The 19,403-nt window shown below is 37.1% G+C and overlaps 1 protein-coding gene across 1 annotated transcript in view; it reads right to left on the minus strand.

Moving 5' to 3' along the window:
* Positions 1-19,403, minus strand: part of EPS8 (epidermal growth factor receptor pathway substrate 8) — a 96,595-nt gene that overhangs the window by 30,641 nt on the left and 46,551 nt on the right. The window contains exons 4-14 of the mRNA XM_026037113.1: positions 16,795-16,845; positions 14,927-14,994; positions 12,986-13,147; positions 12,648-12,797; positions 10,389-10,471; positions 8,419-8,555; positions 6,795-6,868; positions 5,583-5,709; positions 5,026-5,114; positions 1,407-1,481; positions 835-983 (exon numbers count right to left, since the gene is read on the minus strand). Coding sequence (XP_025892898.1) covers positions 835-983; positions 1,407-1,481; positions 5,026-5,114; positions 5,583-5,709; positions 6,795-6,868; positions 8,419-8,555; positions 10,389-10,471; positions 12,648-12,797; positions 12,986-13,147; positions 14,927-14,994; positions 16,795-16,845 — 1,165 coding nt within the window. The remainder of the gene's footprint in view (positions 1-834; positions 984-1,406; positions 1,482-5,025; positions 5,115-5,582; positions 5,710-6,794; positions 6,869-8,418; positions 8,556-10,388; positions 10,472-12,647; positions 12,798-12,985; positions 13,148-14,926; positions 14,995-16,794; positions 16,846-19,403) is intronic.

A 19,403-nucleotide genomic window follows, 5' to 3' on the forward strand; every position in this document is an offset into this window, starting at 1 on the left:
TTTTTTTTTTTCCTCTAGAAATCCAACTGAAAGATGTTTATTTCCTGATCTGGACTCTAAGAATCAGGATGAGTACACTCAAATACATGACTCATTTCAAATCATTACACGCTTAACCATTATCACATGCCCTAATCCGCCACAGATGTCAGAGTTAAGGCACACTGCTAATTAAAAATGTTCTACTTACCTAAGTAATTTCAGACTGCATAGCCAACTCAAAATCATTATTTACAAAGTAGCTAGTTTTTAGCTAAGCCAAACCATAATAGTGAATCCACAAAATGTAATGTGCAGGATAAGTATGTTTAACATGATTTAGCCAACAATTGTTCAGAAGTTATAAACATTTTCTTATAGCTTATTAAAATGCTTTTGAAGAAGTAAAGAGACTGCAAATTTTAGGCTTTTAATAAGCATTAGGAGTTAAAAAATAAAATCAGTTTGTACCTTAATTTTCATTGCTGCTTAATGCACTTTCTTAAAAGTTTATTTCTTAATCAGGTTCAAATGGTTGATTGCCAAAACAGTAAAGGACATGGAAAGGGCAGTTGAGAAAAATAACATGAGAGGTTATGTCAGTCTTACTCCCTTGATACCACAGACAGAAAGGAGATTATTGCCTGAAATTTCCCCCTTCATGCAACTCCTAAAACCAAACCTCTCCAAAATCCCAACAAAGCAAAGGGTTCCTTTCCAAAAACTTAAAGGAATAATTCCAAGGAGCAAGCCAAACTAATACCAAGTTTGCCAATAGCAGAAAATCAGTTAAGATCACACTAATAAACTTGAGTTGAGATCATCTTCTAAAAACATGCAGAGGTTTTTTCTCACCTTGCTTTAGTCCATGTGTCACCCAATGACATCCACAACTGTCCTTCTTCACTAGTGACAGTAAATCTCAGGAAATCTATAGTATCCTTTGTTAGGAGAGGACTGAGTACTGTACTAGCAAGTTCTGGACCTCCTGTCGTCTGCACCACCTAAGTCCCAGTATTAAAATAAAAGAACATCCATATAAGTCACAAAATACATCTGAATATAGAGTACCTATAGTGTTGCTAGGAAATACTCATTACTAAAATGGGTAACTTCTGAGAAGTGTGTCCTGATGTCCAAAGGACAAACTAAAGCCAGTTCCTGCAGAAATGTTGTTCTAGTCAGTTACCATCTTATATTCAGATCCACTTTTGACAATGGTATTTACCTTACTCAACTCATGATAAAACACTTCAATGAACTAAACAAATGGCTATGCTTCCAATGCTCCTAGTGTATTATATAAAGTGATTATCATCATTTTTGTTAGCTAGAAATGATCATGACAAACCTCAGCACACCCAAAGCTAAGAATGATTTAAATATATATCTTTTCCTGCATGTTGAAAAGAGTTATCACACCTTACCATATGTAGTGGTGTAAAGAGAAAATGAACCAGTTCAGCAGCACTAGGATTCTGGATATGCAACTTCAGTTTGGCCTGAGGGAACAGGAAAATATATTGTAAGCTTTTGTAACAATAAATGCTTAACACAAGAGTGTTAAGCCAGGCCAGGTTAGACCATAAGTCTGTCAAAGCCCGATGGTGCGTCTCCAATACTAGCTAAGACCAAGCATGAAGGAAAGAGCGCAAGACTACAGAGCAAACACACACTGATCTTCCCCCAACTACTGTAATCCTTTAGTCGTTTGTAGCTCAGGGGCCACTTGAACTACTAGTAGTATTTTGTTTTAGTAGTCTTTAGTGGATTCTTGTGTTCCATTATTTCATCCAATTAATTTGATTCTACATAAATTTTGCATCTTGTTGTGCAAAGCAAGATGTTCCACAACTTAATTACTTTTTATAAAATAAATAAATAATAATATAAAAAAAGTATTTCCTTTGGAAAAGATTCAATTGAAAGACTGGCACCTTTTAGTTTCATAAGTACTTTCTAGTACTTGGGATAAAAGAAAATTGAGCAATCATACCCAACTAACTTTTACCAGTGTTCCTGATTAATTTACAGTTTTATTATATTCTCCTTTTTTTTGTAGATTTTCTCAAGTCTAGAGATTTTTGTAGTAGTCTTTTGTAGATTTTCTCAAAAGTCTATTCAGTCATTCCTTGCAGCAGTACTTTCTTCAGTTTTGCTATATTCCCATATGAAGAAAAATGGGAAAAATTTCTCCCAAATACAGAAAAATGAAACCAGCATACATAATGGCACAGTAATGTTCTTTATTTTCTCTTTTCTTTCCTAATGGTTTTTAATGTTTGTCTGGGTCATAACTACAGGCCTATATTACAATATCAAAATTTTATTCCTGTCTAGCAGAAGTCAGTTTGAAATCTCCTGTTTAAAATGTAACATTAGATCCACATTCCAACCAGTACATTGCATTATATCCATCAATACTGAATTTCACCTGTCACTGTAAAGTGCTTGCTATCATGGACTATTTCTACATTTCTCAGACTTCCAGAGTAGTGTGGAAATTCTATCCCGTGGCATTTATTTTCTTTTAATAGACCAGTTACCAAGATACAAACTTTGGAGGTAATGGTCCACAGTCCCTTAGATCTCCCTAAAACTGTTTAAAGATTATGAGCATTTCCTTAACTCCTTCTCTTCCTTTGGGGTCAAGGCAGTTTTGTGAGGTCACACACCCCAGCGCATACTTCTGTGATATCATCCCTAAGTTTTTGGAAGAAATGGATGAAATTCCCAAGGCTTCTGTTGATCTGTTTCTTGTCATTTTGATTAGTTCTCTAACTCCCTATTATTTGAAACAGGTATTCTTTACTGCCACCATTTTTAAAGGGAACATACCACCCACTGCCAAGCTCTTCCAAGAAAATAAACACACAGAAAAAAAAAATATATAACTTTTCTACTACTGCTTCTCTGAGGTTTCCCTTTAGCCAGCGATCACCCACTAGCCCAACAGATTCCAGAAGTATGAAGCACTCCTGGATATGTTTTACAAATGTGTTCATTGGATTATACAGACTGTTCATCATACTCTGTAGTAAAGAAAGATGTACATACATACTTTCTATGTACATCATACTTTCTGCCTTAGTCAGTTATTGCATTTAGCTTTCCAGACTTCAAACGTCTTCACGTCTTCAAACGAAGAAATAGACAGGATGTGTTATTACTTCTAATAGCAACTTGCCCATTGTACTTCAGTCATACCAACTTCTTGATCTTTCTAAAGTTTTAGTTATTTATTTATTGGATAGATAGAAGGTATTTTTCCATGAGTTTCCAGCATGGTGTTTTTAAATAGTTTCTATTCAACTGGCAAGGATCTTATTCTTTTAGCTACCTCTTATTTTTAAGCTAGATTCTTCATTTTATTTAGTTCTGCTTAAATAAATATTATACACACACACACACACACACACACAAAAAAAAAAAAGCACCAGAAAGTAAAATTTCAAGATTTTATGTCTCTTGCAGTGATGCTGAGGCAAAACATTTATAGTGCACCTTTTTTGAGAACTCTAGAAACAGGTCCCAAATACTATTCAGCACCTCATCAAAACAAGAAATACTCCTTTTCTTTACTGCCTACAAAATAGATGATAACAGCATATTTAAAGCCAAGGAGCGTGGGTGAGGAAACAAATGAAAAAAAAGGAAATAGGAAGAAAAAACCCACACACTTCAGCTTGATATTTGATGAATAAATGTCAACTTTCCTATTACCGTTTGCCTCTGGTATTAAAACTTATTTGGTCTCTGTAAACATTTAGTACAATATGCTTACTTAAACACTGCACAGGAAATAAAGACTCAAAGGTGCACAGGTTAGTCTTAGGTGCAAAATTAAATTAAAGGCAGAATTCAGGAAGAAGAAACATTGAAGACATTTAAGATCAGAAGTATTATTACTGAGGTAACAGAGTTTGTTGCTGGTGTAGTTCCCACTTCAACTGGAAGGGCCAGTCTGCGCACAGCAATAAGTGCACAGAAAACATCCTCCTGCTCATAGAGGGCACACAATAAAGCAGCAATGCAGACAGAGCCCTCTGAGGCCAGAAAGGTCTGATTAAAAACAGCAACAAGCACCCAAGACCTAATGGGCGTAGCTGAATGTGACTAATTTAAGGCCATAACTGATGAGGCTGCCACACATGCAAGACATCTTGCATGCCTGCAGTCCCAACACATTTTTATAGAAATCTTTTTTAGATTTTAAACTTAGATTTTGCAAGTAAAAGTATTTTACAGAACAAGGATACTCAAAGAGAGAGAAATATGCTCCCCGAGTCACCAACACCGGGCACAGTCTTTGAGGAGCAGCCCCACCTGAAGGCTACCCTAGGCCAGTGCTGCTCTTGGTTCAGATCCAAACGGAGAGGGAAAAGGGAAGGGCGGAGACCAGCGTCAGCTCAGCTGCCTTCCTATGCATTGGTGAAGGACAAGTGAGATTACATGCCCAAGTCTGTGCACATTATTAAGAGGATATCTGCATGTCTGCTTCTTTTTAGAAGAAGAGCAGAGACAAAGAAAACACGTGCCCTGGCCCTCAGTTCCTCAAAGGACATGAACATCTCTGTGTTGGTATCATTATGCCCACTCAACACAGACAAGACACCAAAAAAGTTAGGCAAAACATTTCATTTGATAACTGTATTCCCAAAGACCAGATGAACTTCTGAAGTTCCCTCAGAAGAGACAAAAATAAGACATCCGCATTACCTGGAGTATCAGGAATCCCCAAAGAAACCCAACTTAAAAATAAATAAAAAGCAATTCAGTTGCATTATTTTCTTCTCCTTCCTCCTGTTTATCATTTAAGTAATAGATAAAGAGGAGGAAGAAGAGAACTGCACATCATTATAGAACCTTTCATACAAGTGGAATAGTGAGGGCCCTAATACATAGGAAAACTAAGGCAGCAAAACTGACGCACAAATTCATTTATAGCACCAGGAAACATAAATATTGTCTTATACCTAACATCATCTCTCTCAGGAAAATTTATTGTAGCATACCTCAAAAGCGTATAGGCTAGCAGTTGCTTACCACAAGATTGAAGCCATGCTTGAATTTTTGGAAGCAGTCAACAAACTCATCTGTAGGTGGTGGCTTTGCACGGAGAGTAAGAACTCCCTCTGGTGAACAAAATCAGAAAAATATGTAAAATTTAACTTCTATAAATATTGAAGACCTATTAACTATGAGTATATTTATATTTTAGTTTTATATTTATTTCACTAAATATATAAAAAATCCATATTGTAAAATAAAAATAAATATTTAAGTATTTTGTATTTCTATTATTGTAGCTACTATAGTAGCTATTATTGTAGTTAATATACTTACTGACTTGCAGAATTTTGTAAATACACAGTCATTACACTGAGTAATATTCCTGAGTCATATCTCACAACCATCTCTCTCCTACTGATTTCAGACATTTCCATCAAATCCTCTCTAAGAATACACACTCTAGGATATTTTTTCCCCTCAAAGTCGCACAAAGTCAACATTGACACACACAAGTCAACATTTACTAGATACTGCATTTTTCTTAAAGAAAAAAAAATCTACTGAAAAATCTATGCTGTAAGAACTCCTACCTCCAGGTCCTTTCTTTTTACTTTTCTTAGTTTTCTTCCTCTTTGAAAGTTCTGCAAATGCCTCAGCAGCTTTTTGAAGTTTGGTAACAAAATACTCAATGTCATCCAAAATATGGTTCAGAATTTGCTATGAGAGAGAAGCAGCAGTTTCTTTATTGAAAGTGTAGTAGAAATGAAAACTCTAGGAATGAAAACAACTCTCACATACCAGCAGCTTCTGTACAAAGTTAGGGCTAGAATATTGCATATATAGATTCATTATGTTTTTAACTTCACACACCTGTAACATTTTAAAGCTTAGATTTTTCAAAATTCAGGACAAGTCTAGGTTTTTGAAAGCACTGATATTACTAAATTCAGATATCCATTACATTCGTTCACATACTGCACTCATTCTCTACCTATTACATTCATTTTGCACACACCACAACATTCATTCTCTGAAAGCACACATACACACAAATCCTTTCTAGTAATATTACGTGCGTAGGACAGCATTCTCCTAAATGGTACAACTTGATGATTTCTTTTGGAACAAAGTATTAAACCATTTGTGATTTGAGGGAGAAGTGTTCTTTGAAGAGTGGTTTTCAAAGCACAAGTGGACAAGAAAAGCACCCTGAGGGGTGCACCACTTCAGCAGGTTCCAGCATGCTTCCTTAAGACCCTTTGATGTTGCTGATGGCAACATCGGAGTAAAAGGTAGAAGGTTACAAGTGATGATCAGGGCAGTATTTGATAGTACATATATCACGGAACCAACTCAATATTGTTGCTCACAGGTCACAGAGGGTCATGTGATGCATATACATATCCATGGTCTTTGGAAATCACCATATGTTTATGTTCCAGATGTGACACATATCAGACTCTAACTTGATAAAATTTCAGTTCATACATTCTTAAAGAATTTGGTCTTCACAAAACTACCAAAAAGTACAGCTCTTCACAACAATAAACAAAACTAATATCAATACTTTGTACTTATCTTAAAAAAGAAAAATAAATAAATCACACACCATATTCACTTCCTATTCACCATTCCTATTCACCATTCACACTTCCTATTCATTTTTAGGTCTACCACACCAAATAGTCTGCCTGGAAAGTTTTGCCCCAGAACTGAATTTCACATGTGGAAAAAGTCTTCTATTAGATAAAAGCCAATGTTTTGCAGGCATTAAGCAATATCACTTGTAGTTGCTCACTTACAACATCTCTGTCAATCCTAGCTGCTATCATTTCTGTTGTTTCTTCATGGTCGTGGTACTGTCTTTGTTTTTCAACTATAGGAAAAAGTGAAGATGAGAAAAATACATCAATATCCGAAAAAAAATAGAAATCATGACATTCTATACCACTTATGCTTGAAAGCATAATTCCATGCCATGGATTAAACTCTTAGCGCTATTGCCCTTGCAAGGGTTTTAGGGAACCTAAACTACTTGCACAGTAATGCCTGATCCTCCCAAGCCTCATGAATATGCTTAGTTATATGTACAACCCAACTTAGCTGCATCAGTGAAGCTAACCACATGCATAATTGTGGTACCAGGATCTGTATCAAAAGAGTATAGCAGAAAGCAGCTGATTCTAAACCCAAAATAAGGAAAAGTTATCCCACTTTGCAAAACATAACAAGCCAAAGCAGGCAAGACAGAAGCACATAGCTTTGACTTCAAAGGGTATAAAAGGGGGACAGTTTATAACTAAAGGCTAATAAGCAAAAACAGATGTAGGAATTTGGGCAGAATGACCAGTGCTGGCACACTGTTAACAGGAGCTTTTTATAAATCTACTGTGGAAGAGATTCACATGAGTAAAATAAGAACTACCGCAGTAACTCAGGTCGCCAACAGACTACAGGTAAATTATTATTAAGTGAGCAGAAATCAAACAAAAGAAGAAACAAGTCTTTACTCAAAGTAGGTGTAAAGCTGTAGGTTAGCAGATGAAAACTTTCTGAGCATTGCTGGTTTCTCTGAATATTTTTATGTTTTTTCTCTGCACAGTTGTATCCTTCAAGCCATGTTATGGCTTCATACAACATTAACAAAGAAAATTTCCTGGGTAGTAACGTCTAATTCTAAAATTTCAGCATGTTATATAAAAAGAAAAATGGCCTGACCTGAACCAAAATTGTTCCTTTTATACAGTCTGTTATACTGAAAGAAGCTTTCTGGTTTCTAACAAATAATTATTTAAAAAGAAAAAAAAAAAAGTAGTTTCCATTGCAGATTAAGAAAGAAAAAAAAAATAGTGCCACATTCCTTGGTTGCGTCTTTAAAAAGCAGTGAGCTAGTTTAGTCATACAGACCACTAAGAAGACAAATAAAGAAACTGTGTTGATCTCTAGTCAGGTTTTAATTCAGGTGATTATATTTTCAATTGTCTGAAAAACCTGGCCTGCATTTGTTTATTTACAAAATGCAGCATCATCAAATTCCTGCAGTTATGCTCGGTACAGAATACTACGCAAATTAGCACATTCGTGGAAAAGCCCCAGAGGAAAACCATCCACCTGAGCACAACTAAATGAAGCTCTGAGAAGAAACTGAGAAAACCAATAGCACGAGTAAATGACAAAACAGATTTTGACAGTGAGGTCTTACAGATCCGTCTCTCTGAGGCAACAGGAGCCTGGGGTGTTTAAGCCCAGACTGGGAGGAATAATCCTCTGCTCAACAAGGACAGAGGTGCAACAGAGTAAAACCATTTCTGTAGGGGGATTCAGATACTGTCACCTTTTTCAAATATTAGCTGAAATATATTCCAAAATATTCCAAAATATGTAGGTGAGCGCACGGCAGGAGCGCCGGCCCTCAGGAACACTCACACTCGCCCTGCTCAGAGGCCCACGCGGACCACGCAGCCACGCGGCTTCGCACGTCCACCTGCGTGACGGTCCCCGGCGGGACGGGCGCCGGCGCCCGCGGCGGCGGCGGGATGGCGCTGTCAGCTTTGGATATCATCCTGAGGGGAGAGGAAAGCCCAGAAGTGACGCTCGAAGGAAAAAAACACTCAATTTTCTGGCATTTAATTGGAGAAGACAAGGAGGCTTTGTGAGGAGCTTTTCTATAACCCATGTAATTGAGCATCCTATGGACTCTCACAGTCAGCAATTCCAGAGGCTGTGCTATGTAAATATACCTGACCCACTTCAAGGAGGGAATAGCAAAATATGCATCACCAAAGCCTCCATCACATGGCCAAGTGGGAATCCCCAAGTAGTGCAACACAGTGTCTGGAGAATGGGTAGACAGCTAAATTCAGCAACGCAGATTTGGTAGATGTCATTTTTATCACCACGTGCAGTTTAATGGCTCGATTTCCCTGCTGTCTGCATTAGAAGTTAATCATTTTGTGATGGCTGAATGTTACCTATTTCCTAAGTCTGACAAGTTGTCAGCCCATTTTTTCTTAGAACTCAGCCAACTCAAATTACTAAATTTACAGGCTGATTTTTCCTTTTAAATCAACAGTCTGTTCATCCCATTTTCATGCAAATGTATGACTCTTCCCACCTGCTCTTTTCAGTTTTTTTTTTTTTTTCCCCCTTACCTAGTTTTAAAGACCATAATCAGCTTGGTATCAACAGAAGTGGAGAAAAACCCCATCAACTCCCAACCTCCACTCACCCACCTACCCCTTCCCCACCTTAAATTCTTCTCTTTATAATTCCATTTTATTCATGGCATTCATAAAAAGCAACAAGTGCCCAAGATCTTGTTTGGTGTCCAAAGACAAAACAGTAGCTCCTTCAATTCCTTCTTCCACTCTCCTGGGCAGTCTGCCCCACATTTCCCACGCTTCCCACATTTCCACATTCCACAATTCAATAACCTTGCAACAATAACTTGGTAATGCAATGTCAGGCTCACTGCCACATCTCCAAACCACTCATGCAGGACTCATCCAGAAGGGAATCTCCCCCTATGACCTGATGCCCACACACACACACACAATACTACAGTGAATAACCAGTGCTATGAGGTCATGTACTATTGAGCGCTTGGCCTCAGAGCCCTGTGGGATGGGTAGCTCAGATTAGTTTTCCCCAGATGTACCGGCCTACATTCTTCCCCTAATTAAACCTCATTAATTTCCTTGCATATCCAATGCATTTGAGTTCTTCTGGATTACAGCATATCTATCTAATTTTACCTATTATTTACCTATAAGTTTAAACTTAAGTATGCTTGTGTTTTTTTAATAGGAGTGTTTATTACTATAAGAAAGCTCAGTAAGCTGCATAATGGAATTTTCTGTGTTACACAAGTAACTAGAAACATTTTTAAAACAACAACGCTTTTACTTAATGATTTTGGTGCAGCACAGGAATTTTGTGCAGCACAGGATTTTCCACACAGACCACGAAAATATGCATTATGGAGAGAGACTTGAGATAGTTGCTTACCAACCTCTCAACAAACTTCCATTAACATTCATTGCCTAAAATATTTGTGTCCTTGTTTCTATGTGTCTCATATTTAAATATATATATAATTGCAAGAGCTTCATTTAAATTATGAACTATTAGCCTATATGCAGAACCAAGGCATAGAACACTATGGCAACTGGTTGTCAGCTGTTCCAATCACCAAGAAGAAATTAGAAGAGTTAAGAATGGTAATTATAAACTGAGAAAGCATAAGATAATGTAGTCAAGGGTGATCTACCGACTTTTGGAAATATGTAACCAATTAGCCAAAAAGAGCAAAAGAATAGTAGATAGACTTGGAAAGCTTCTGGCCATCCTAACAATATTCAGTGATCTTACAGACTGCAAGCTGGTAAGCTATTTACCTCAGGGTTTCAAGCCTTTTCTTCTGTTTTCCACTTTTGCTGTCACTGATTGCACTTTCAATATCTTCATGGATAAAGCTAGCCTGAAGAGACAGATGCAGATACTGTCACCCATTAGCTTGGCTAACCAGATAAAGGAAATAAATACCTTTTCAGACATTTTTTTTCTGGAATCTCTTATTAATCCCACATACCCAAACCTCCAGGATACATGAATCTACACCAAACAGAACACAGAAACACACAATGCTGTTGTCTGAAAGCTTGTAATTTTGTTACTGTTCCAATATAAACGTCATCCTAAAATGAGTGTGTTATTTAAACAACAAATTTGTCCACAGAGCTGTAATTATCTCAAGTCAAAAATTACTGCATAAGCTGGTGTCTCCATTTATATATACCATTTTTGTTTAGTGTGTCTGTGAAAGCCATAACTGAAACTGCTACAGACAGCAGAAGTATTAGGGATAATGAAAATAAACGATACTTCCTTTTACTACGAGTTAAGAAATAAAAATGCACGTTAACTTCTCTTTTATTTTGTGGAAGATTAATTTTTCAGAGAGATTCCTGTTCTGTAGGTTCCTGCTTCTCAGTAATTGCAGTCCATCTCCACCAGTGATGCACAAGAAAAATTCAAATCCATCTCTAGCTCAGCATTTTAATAGAGGTTTCATAAAATAGGTCACGTCTTCTCGTGGGACTGAGAATACTCTGTTACATGTTCAGCTGTCAGAGTAATTTCCTGCACATACTGTCAAAGCCCAAATCTGTCAGTGTCCAGGCTCATTCTACAAAGCCCACCTCTCTCCAGGTTTCCTCATGGTGGAGGAGGAATATGTAACTTCCTCGGAGGAATACACAACTTCTGATGTAATCAGAAGGCCTTCTTTATTTCTGGATCTAAAGGGATTAAGGAGCTTTTCAGGCATTAATATAATGCATTATACGCCAGAATACAGACCGGGAATATACTAGGTTTATAGAATTAATGAATAGATAGAACTTCAGAGTATTTTGAGGAACTTAAAAACAGAACATTAGGAATCATGCTCTTAGTATTTATTGTTTAACAAGTTTTAATTAGAAAATATTTTGTTTTCAAAAATATTGATTTTGACTGAGCTTTTGTAGCAAAGGCTCCTGAGGTTCAATATAATTTCTGATCAGAAGCTGAAAAAAAACTTATGGAAGAAAGACATCCAAGTCCAACAAGTATTTAACAAAACCTAAGGTATGGTCACAGGCATAAACAATGTCCCCGAAGAAAACGGGGATCCTGGACTTCAAGCTAGAGAGTTATGCTTATATGCTCCATATTCTTAATTGTATGAAGAAGAATAGCTTCAAAAGAGGAAAGCCTGAAGAAGGCAAATCACCTTGTGAGACTGCTTCCAGTCCAGTTCCAATACGCCTTTATCAGGATCCCTGCATTATTCAATATTTTGCAACTTGAACTCCCCCAGATTCCAATTTCTATTGCAATTTTTTCTATTGAAAAAACTCAGTGCAACTGGTCTCACAGATAATTAGTCATCCTCACATTACTATCTATCGCTGAGCCAATTTCAAAACAGTTGCACATCACGGATGATTTGATCAAAAGTCCCATAAATTTTTTAATGGAATTTCAAGAACTGTTGCTATGCCAGAAAGAGAGAAGTACTGCAAAACACATTCAGAAATTGTGTTTGCTCAAGAAACTTGAAGGAAACATTTTACTGGAGACAAATAATCCCCTTCCTTGTCTTGCCCTTTACAGACAATATTTTCCTTTTAATTTTCTCTCCTGCAGCTCAGGAATACAGTGAGGTGAGCCAGCAGAGGAAGTTTAATTGCTCAGTTACAAAGAGCAGGTATAGGAATAATTAGATGAGAGATCAGGACTCAGGTGAATGTTTTCCAGGCTCTAAAATAAATTTCAGATAATTCAAACTATTTTAAAAGGTTTTTTTTTCATAATTGTGAGTGCATATCATGCAAATAATTTCAAGCTTTAAACAGCTGAAAATCTAAATGAAATGAAATAAAAAAGTACACACGCAAAGAATTCAGCTTAGTTAGATGCCTCCTATCTTATAAGCCATAACACCCCAATTACTAATGCGTTATCATAAATACACTAAACAAATCATATTTGTCAGCACAAAAGAATTATCTTCTGTGAATCGGTTTATTTGATTTTATCCATTGTACATGCCAATTCATAAAACTTCCCTCACTGAAGTAAGTCACAGCAGCTCTCCATTACCATCTTACCTTAATCTCATCACACTGGAAAAGATGCAAATCAGGCTTGTTTTGGGTTGGTTCTTTACATACCAATGCAAGAATGGAATTGTAATTGCATGCATTCATCACAGCCTGGCAATGCTGAATTGTGCTTAAAGGAAAATTCTCCAATTCATTCTGCCGGAAAAAAAAAGGAAGGGAAAAAAAAAAGAAAATAAAAAGCTTAATATTCTGGATCTTAAACTGCATCAAATAAAATCAGGAAAGCATAATAAGCTAATTAAAATACCAAATTTCACCTACATTATTTTTCAGTTCCCTTTCACTCTCTCTCTGAAGGTGGGACTGTCACTCACGGATCTTACCTTTGATTCCAAGTCCACTAAGCTGACAGCTTTGTCATCCACTTGAAGAATCATATCTTGAGTCCACACTTTGCCTTTAGCATCCAGCAATTTCAGCTTCCTTATTCCATCATCTACTGTAATCATTGCCTCTTTTCGGTCCAAAACAAAGGTGGTCAAGTGCTAGTGAATGAGGGGCACAAAAACAAACAAACAAAACGCATAATTTTCCCTATCAGTAGGCAGCATCAGCATTTAAATTACTGTGAAATAGCAATACAAATAATTCATGAATAAGAACGCCTTTGTATATGACAGATATGTATACGACAGATCCTATCTGCCCCTATCTGACTCTATCAGTAAGCCTTGGGGGAGGTTGTTTAGTTCATAATGTCATTTCAAGTCAACTGAGTTTCGTAACTCACTGTTTGTCATCCTCTCATTTTCTCTCTGGTTTCCAGGCATATCCTGTCATGTTTCAGGTATCACAAGCAGAATTAAATCTTAAGTAGTAATTAGCTTTCTCAAGGAGTGAAAATCTGTCTCCTATGGAAAGCTGAAAGCAGGAAGCAGCAGGAGAAGCTTCCAAGCTGCACCCTGCCAATGGTCCCCCACCTCCTCCTGACCTGGAACACAGCCATCCCTGTAGAGCTGCCAGCCGGCACGCCGAGGGCAACCACGATGGGTTTGCATCTGACTGGGATACCTTATGGACAGGCCAGGTACTTGTTTCACACAGACCACAACAGCAATGTCGTTTACTATCTACTTTTGCTCACCATCAACTTGGAATGGTCTCCAGAAGCAACAGTCTAGAAGTTAAACACCTTCTCACAGGCATCACCTCAACTTGTCTCCCTGCTATGGTGATTTTGATAATTTCTCCCTCAAGCATGTCAAATATGCATGACAAGCTATTTTAATTTTATCCAGGAAAAATAAAGCCAAACTTCACATTTTTATTTAATATCTAGAGAAATTTTTCCAAGGAAAAAAAAAAAGTCAATGCCTGTGCACTTATCTTCTAAACAACCTGAAATAAAAGTATTGAGTGTGCTTTCTAATATATTAGAAGATTAGTAGCACACTTCCATAATGAATGACAAGAGAGCACATATAACCTGCACATGATCAAAGTATTCAAAGTAGTAACATAAGGAGCTGAAATTAAAACTCTTCCACACATGATTTAACAATTTACATTTAAAACTCCACAAAAAGGACCTATGACATTTTCAAAAGTCAGCTTAACCCACAACGGTTTGACAGCAGCAGCAGAAAGTCTATCTCCAAGTAAGAATACCTCAGCATTGCATCCAGAAGTGCTTAACTACCTACAGGCACTCAGGCTTACTTTGCTGGATAGTTTAAATATATCCAAAAACTCCAGACAGAATGTGACAGCAATACACAGAAATTCTGCAAAGCAGATTAAGAGAGGAAGTCATATATTTTTCATTCCACATGCCTCTGTGGAGGCAGGATGCATTTCACTGCTACCTTGTAGACTCTAACAGGGGTTTTAGAGGGTTCACAGTCAGCTCTTGCTAAGCACTCCGGCACCTCTGATGATTATGGTGGGCAAAGTATTTTAAATCTCGTCCAGTGTGCCTCATCAACAGCAGAGAGCTTCTCAGCTCTGCCTCAGCCTCAGAGCAAGGCTGCTTCAAAGACAGAGCTGCTTAACACACTGAACTGTGATCCCACTGAGAAGTTCTGTCCGTTTGCCAAACAATGCATATCTCTGCTTATTTTCTCCTACAGCTCATTTCAGTTCATTATGGCATAGCTACACAATTTGATGCATCTCAGTGTAATGTGTTCTGAAGGGGCCTCAGGCTAGCAGGGTATTTTGGAAGCTCTATATGCCTTCAAGCCTATGTAGCCTCAAAGATCAAGTAGGCAAAAATCAGCGCATGTAATTGAGAGGTCTAATTGGTATTTTGCTGGTGCTCTTACCTCCACATGATAGTGTGATGTTTCAGACACGCTGCTGGCACTGTCCCGGGCATAGTTCTTTCTTTGTTCTGAAGAGGAGGTGAGGAAAGAAAGAACGATTATTCATCAAGCTTTTTATCACGTTGCAATTTGGGTACTTCTCCAAGACGCTTAAGACCAGTTGTACATACATGAAAGCAGAAGATGAGTTGCCGTTAACTTTTGCAATCCAAAAGAGAAACCTTCATCCTCAACACAGTCCAGCACAAGGATAATACATCAACAACATCAGGAGAGACACACAACAGCTCCCATCTCTTCAGTGAGTCAGGATGGAGGAGGTGAGCAATATACCCATTGAAAACACTGCATTGTAAAGCCAGATTATTAAAACCTTCAGCTTTCCACTTTGGTAGGTGGATGAAAACTAGTATCAGGCTTATTGTGCTCGTATGAATGCACTTTAAAATCAAAAGTATTCACATTTATACATATAATTCTCCTGTTCCACACTGAAAATAACAAAACGACATATAAAGCAGATGCATAAGACCAATGCATCTTTTATTTCATCCTAAAGCATTCAATTTAATGAATTGCTGTTATATAAGTATCAGAAAAGAGTGAAGGGGAAAGAAAGCAAAAGCTACAATAGAAAAATACATGCTCAATATCCCTAAACAGAAATACGTTCCAATTCAACAATGCTGCAAAATCAGAAACATCATTTACTTTTTCCTTTATGCGACAGATTAATATCAAACCAGGAGGAGGAAGAAAGCAAAATGCAATCTGAGAACACAAAATTCCCATACCATAAAATAATGATTTTAAATGAATACTGAAATAAAATTTGCAGCTTCAATCGATAGATAATTACATGACACATTTGGAGATCTCACTTCCCGTAATCCCTGAAGTACCCAATTTGCAAACACCAGGAAATGTACCTTAGCAAAGCAGCAGCTAGAAGATGTGGCTGAGAAGAATCAAAGGGAATTTTGCACTAGGTAAATTTTCTCATTTTCATGAAATATCTTCATTTCTGATTTTCAAATAAAAGAGGCTTCTTGATCTTATTTGGTAGAAAGTTATCTGATATATATACAACATACATTAGTGTCATCACATCCAGCTGGACTGCTTGGAATAAAGCCATTTTTTTTTTTCCAGGATTAAATACTACCAAACACAGGTTCTGCTGTCTACAGGGATCTCCAGTGAGAACACTGAAATTCAGCACAAGGGTCCACTCATCAAAAAGACAAACCAGAAGGTATTTTGTAATCAGAATTCCTTTATACAGGAATAATTTAGGTGTAGCAGCACCTCAATGCTTCACAAGCCCAGACTCCTGGCAAAGAAAGGGAGGCCCTCACTTAGAAATGTCACTTGCAGAGGTATTAGACACCTTTTAGAATCACAATTTGCATTTCTTTACTTCTCAATATACTTAATAACTAGCCCTCATAATATAACTTTAGCTTCGTAACTTAAGAAAATACAGCTCCTGAAATCCCTTCATTGCTTGAAGTCCACCATCAAGATGACAAGCATGGCACACAGGAGAGAGCCATTCTGCTGCTTTGCAGCAGCTACTCAGCTTGCTTTAGCAAGGTATGTCTTTAGTACCCTCAGCCAATACCAAAACATTTTCAACACAAACATATTAAAATAGATGTCAATTTTATTATCCATTATTTAGAAATCCCAAGGCAGAGGGTCCATACATTAATTCCAGATGTAACTAATATTTCTGCTTTTGCAGCATATTACTTATGATGGTTTAATTTTTTTTTTTAAATGCAATACACACATACACACGTGTGCACACACACACATGCACAACCCCAAAGCAGCAGTCAATGAAGCAGTATTTGGCTTGCTACCTTTCTTTTTTTGTTTGGATGATGATCTGAAGAAGTAAGCTCCATCTGTTCCTAACAAAACAAGGGAATTAAAAAGCAACATCTAGTTTAACCAAATATGACTATTTGCATCTCCAGAGGGATCAATTAATGGATTTCTGATATGGAGTGTAAATAACTAAATGCTGACTATCAAGAAAGAAAACATGTTTAAAGAAAAAAAATCCCATTAATTGAATGGATGACATGTTGAGTTTGGCTAAGGACCTTCCTCTTTCTCTTGTTTTTGAGTGAAAAACAGTAGAGTTTTTATGACATCGAAGTAAATTAGAATAAATTTACATCCCTTGTAAGGCTTATAAATCCTCCAAAATAATAGTATTTGAAGCTGTTTTTAATAAAACAATACTGGCATATTCAGAGGCTACCAAAGAATTTAAAATTCAGAGGCTACCAAAGAATTTAAAATTTAAATTTTAATTCAAATTAAAAAGCAGAGTAACTTTTGCAAGAGTTTCCATGCTCACAGTCACAGAAATTCTGTCCCAGGTTAGGATAGGATCTCCAAACACAGCATTCACAGTAGACAAAATGATGTTTTTAAACAGACTGTCTTAGAGAGAATGACAGTATTTATATAAGAAACAGAGCTTTATGAACAACAGTAAAAATTGTGGTTGCCTAGACTTGGCAGTCAACGCAACTTAATTAACAGCAGAAAGTAACAAGCTTCATAAAAGCTAATAATGAGCAAAAAATACGTAAGCATCCATGTTCATTAGCAAAAAAGTATGATCACCACTCTAACAGCTGATGCTAACTTTCATGGAAAAATCTATTCACCTATTTTTTTGGACATGCTTATGCACATTGAGTATTTATTAAAACATGCAAGAAATCCGAGTTACAGGATCTTCTACTAAAAAGACCTTGTAATATGTCATTTAGAACCTGGAAAGTCCTATTTTCTGGAGTCCATAGAAGCGATGCAATCTAAATTGAAAGTATGGAAGCTAAAACTGGGAGGAGCTCAAAAGTCTGTGTCAGCACTATATATACCATTAGGAATTCTATCAGGAAATGCAGATTAGAGTTTGGAGATTTTACATGGATTTACAGAGTATTGGTTCTGGTTATTTACAAAACAGACACTGTTTGTGTCAAAAGTTTCCATCCTTAGGGAAAAGAATATTTTGCAAACATCTCTATCACACTGTTTTCAGGGGTCAAATGCATCCCCAGTGTAGATAAGTATGGCAATGGGGAAAACAAAGAAAAAGAGGAAAAAATATGGTCCTGTTGGTAACAGGTAAGCAAGGAGTGCAGACCTCACACACTTAATTTTACTGCTCAGTGCTACAACTTTTATGTGCTTTTGGAGGTGAGCCAGAAGGTCCCTACAGCAGCTGTGAATGTTGCTAACACTGCCATAAAGGAGGGGAAGGCAGATACCATTGGTAACCTCTCTCAAAATTTCTCACCCTTCAAAAATACTTCATTTAGTATATATATACACAAGGATCACGTCTGAAGATAAGTTCTGAATCACAGTCTACAGCAAATATAACCCAGAGAAATTTATGCAGAATGAAATAAACTCACAAGGCATGAGATTAAGGTTTAGAATGGCACAGTGTTTCACTCATTGATCCTGACCATAGGATATAGTAGCTACTGAACTTTGCACATGTGCACAAACATTGATGCACAGAAATTACTACTCTTGCCTCGTTTTAGTGTGAACTGATACTACTCCTATGCACATGTTGGCAAAATTATTTGCCTTAACAGTTCTTGGGAATGTACAACATTTGTGATGGCAAAAGTGTGAAGTGGTACTGATTTTATATCAATTTCAGAAGCAGCCAACCATCAGAGAAAACTGAAAACTCTGTCATAGCCTGAGCTGTGCCTCTGCCCACTAGGAAGACGATAGAGAAGAGTTAGCAATAGCAAAAGATCTCAGAAGAGGTCTTCACAGATGACCTGAAGCACAGGTGATTCTGGATAAGGCTATGCTACCTTTAAACATAAAGGAGCTTTCAGTTCCAAGAGCTTAAAACAGAAATGAAAAAGCCCAGTGCCTGGACTTCCTCGAAGTCTTAGAAGTAATAAATGTTTCTGCAGTCTGCTTAGAATAGCAAAAAGGATAATGGTAGATCCCACCTCTTCAGTAAACTGGAATCTCTCTGTTTATTGACAAAAAGACTGAAAACCTAAAACCTGATGACAGCCTATATAGAAATGGATTAAAAGGGTCACTTACAAGTGGTTTTAAGAGTCCTAGGAATAATGGCATAAATTATAACCATACATCACTAAGCAGAAAAGCAAAATACATTGTGTACTACTGGATACTAATGGTTTGTACAGGAGTGATGACTGATACTCCTTTAGCAATGTACTACAACAGGTAGAGAAGCTGAACCTGAGATGGAGAGCAAAATGCAGGAGATGCATTACCAGCACATACAGGGAGAAAGGTCAAAATTTCATTTAAAAGCAAATCCCACTGTCAGAGGAGTATACACTATCAGTTACAGAGCATCTTGCTGTCAATCTTTTCCCTGATGCGGAATTAGCTAGCAGAGAAGGTATGATTTTTAGAAGTCTATTGCCAATTTAATTCA

This window comes from Nothoprocta perdicaria, unplaced genomic scaffold (genome assembly GCF_003342845.1).
Source record: "Nothoprocta perdicaria isolate Ctin4 unplaced genomic scaffold, notPer1 scaffold_190, whole genome shotgun sequence".
NCBI lineage: Eukaryota > Metazoa > Chordata > Aves > Tinamiformes > Tinamidae > Nothoprocta > Nothoprocta perdicaria.